We start from the raw sequence: 579 nt of genomic DNA, 5'->3' as shown, positions 1-579 counted from the left end.
ACCCCACCCGGCCGCTACCTCCTCCTTGGTGAACTCGGGAGGGTTGTCGTTGATGTCCTCCAGGTAGATGACGGCCATGGCCGTGGTGGTGAGCCCGTCCCCGGACATGTCGGCCGCCTGCACCGTCAGGTTGTACACCCCCATGGTCTGTGGGGAATGAGGGGGCCAGAGCTGAGTCCCTCCAGCCCCCAGGGAGCACAGAGATCCCCCAGCTGCTGCCCACCCACCCTGTCCCCACACCTGGGTCTGCTCATGGATGGAGATGTGGTTTCACCATGTGGGGTGTACGTGACTGCCCCGAGTCCCAGTGCCCCCCAGTCCCACCCAGGTGACCCCATCCCGCTACCTCCCGGTCGAGGCCAGGCCGTGCGGTGCAGATCTCCCCAGTGGTGGCATTGATGCTGAACATTGCGGCAGCGCCCTGCTCCAGGATGGAATAGCGCAGTGCCGCGTTATCCGTGTCGGGGTCATCGGCGTCGGTGGCATCCACGGTCATCACACAGGTCCCTGTGGCCGCAGGAGCGCCCAGTGGGTGCTGGCACAGGGGCGGGGTCCGCGCCCCAGCGCCACCCCCCCGCG

General features: G+C 67.4%; 1 protein-coding gene across 1 annotated transcript in view; it reads right to left on the bottom strand.

Moving 5' to 3' along the window:
- Positions 1-579, bottom strand: part of CDH15 (cadherin 15) — a gene marked incomplete at its 5' end in the record, with an annotated part of 3,998 nt that overhangs the window by 2,595 nt on the left and 824 nt on the right. The window contains 2 exons of the mRNA XM_017741335.1: positions 3-147; positions 347-562. Of these exons, the coding sequence (XP_017596824.1) occupies positions 3-147; positions 347-562 (361 nt within the window). The remainder of the gene's footprint in view (positions 1-2; positions 148-346; positions 563-579) is intronic.

The sequence above is a fragment of the Corvus brachyrhynchos genome, unplaced genomic scaffold (assembly GCF_000691975.1).
Source record: "Corvus brachyrhynchos isolate BGI_N302 unplaced genomic scaffold, ASM69197v1 scaffold365, whole genome shotgun sequence".
NCBI classification, from domain to species: domain Eukaryota; kingdom Metazoa; phylum Chordata; class Aves; order Passeriformes; family Corvidae; genus Corvus; species Corvus brachyrhynchos.
This window is presented reverse-complemented; position numbering and strand designations above follow the sequence as displayed.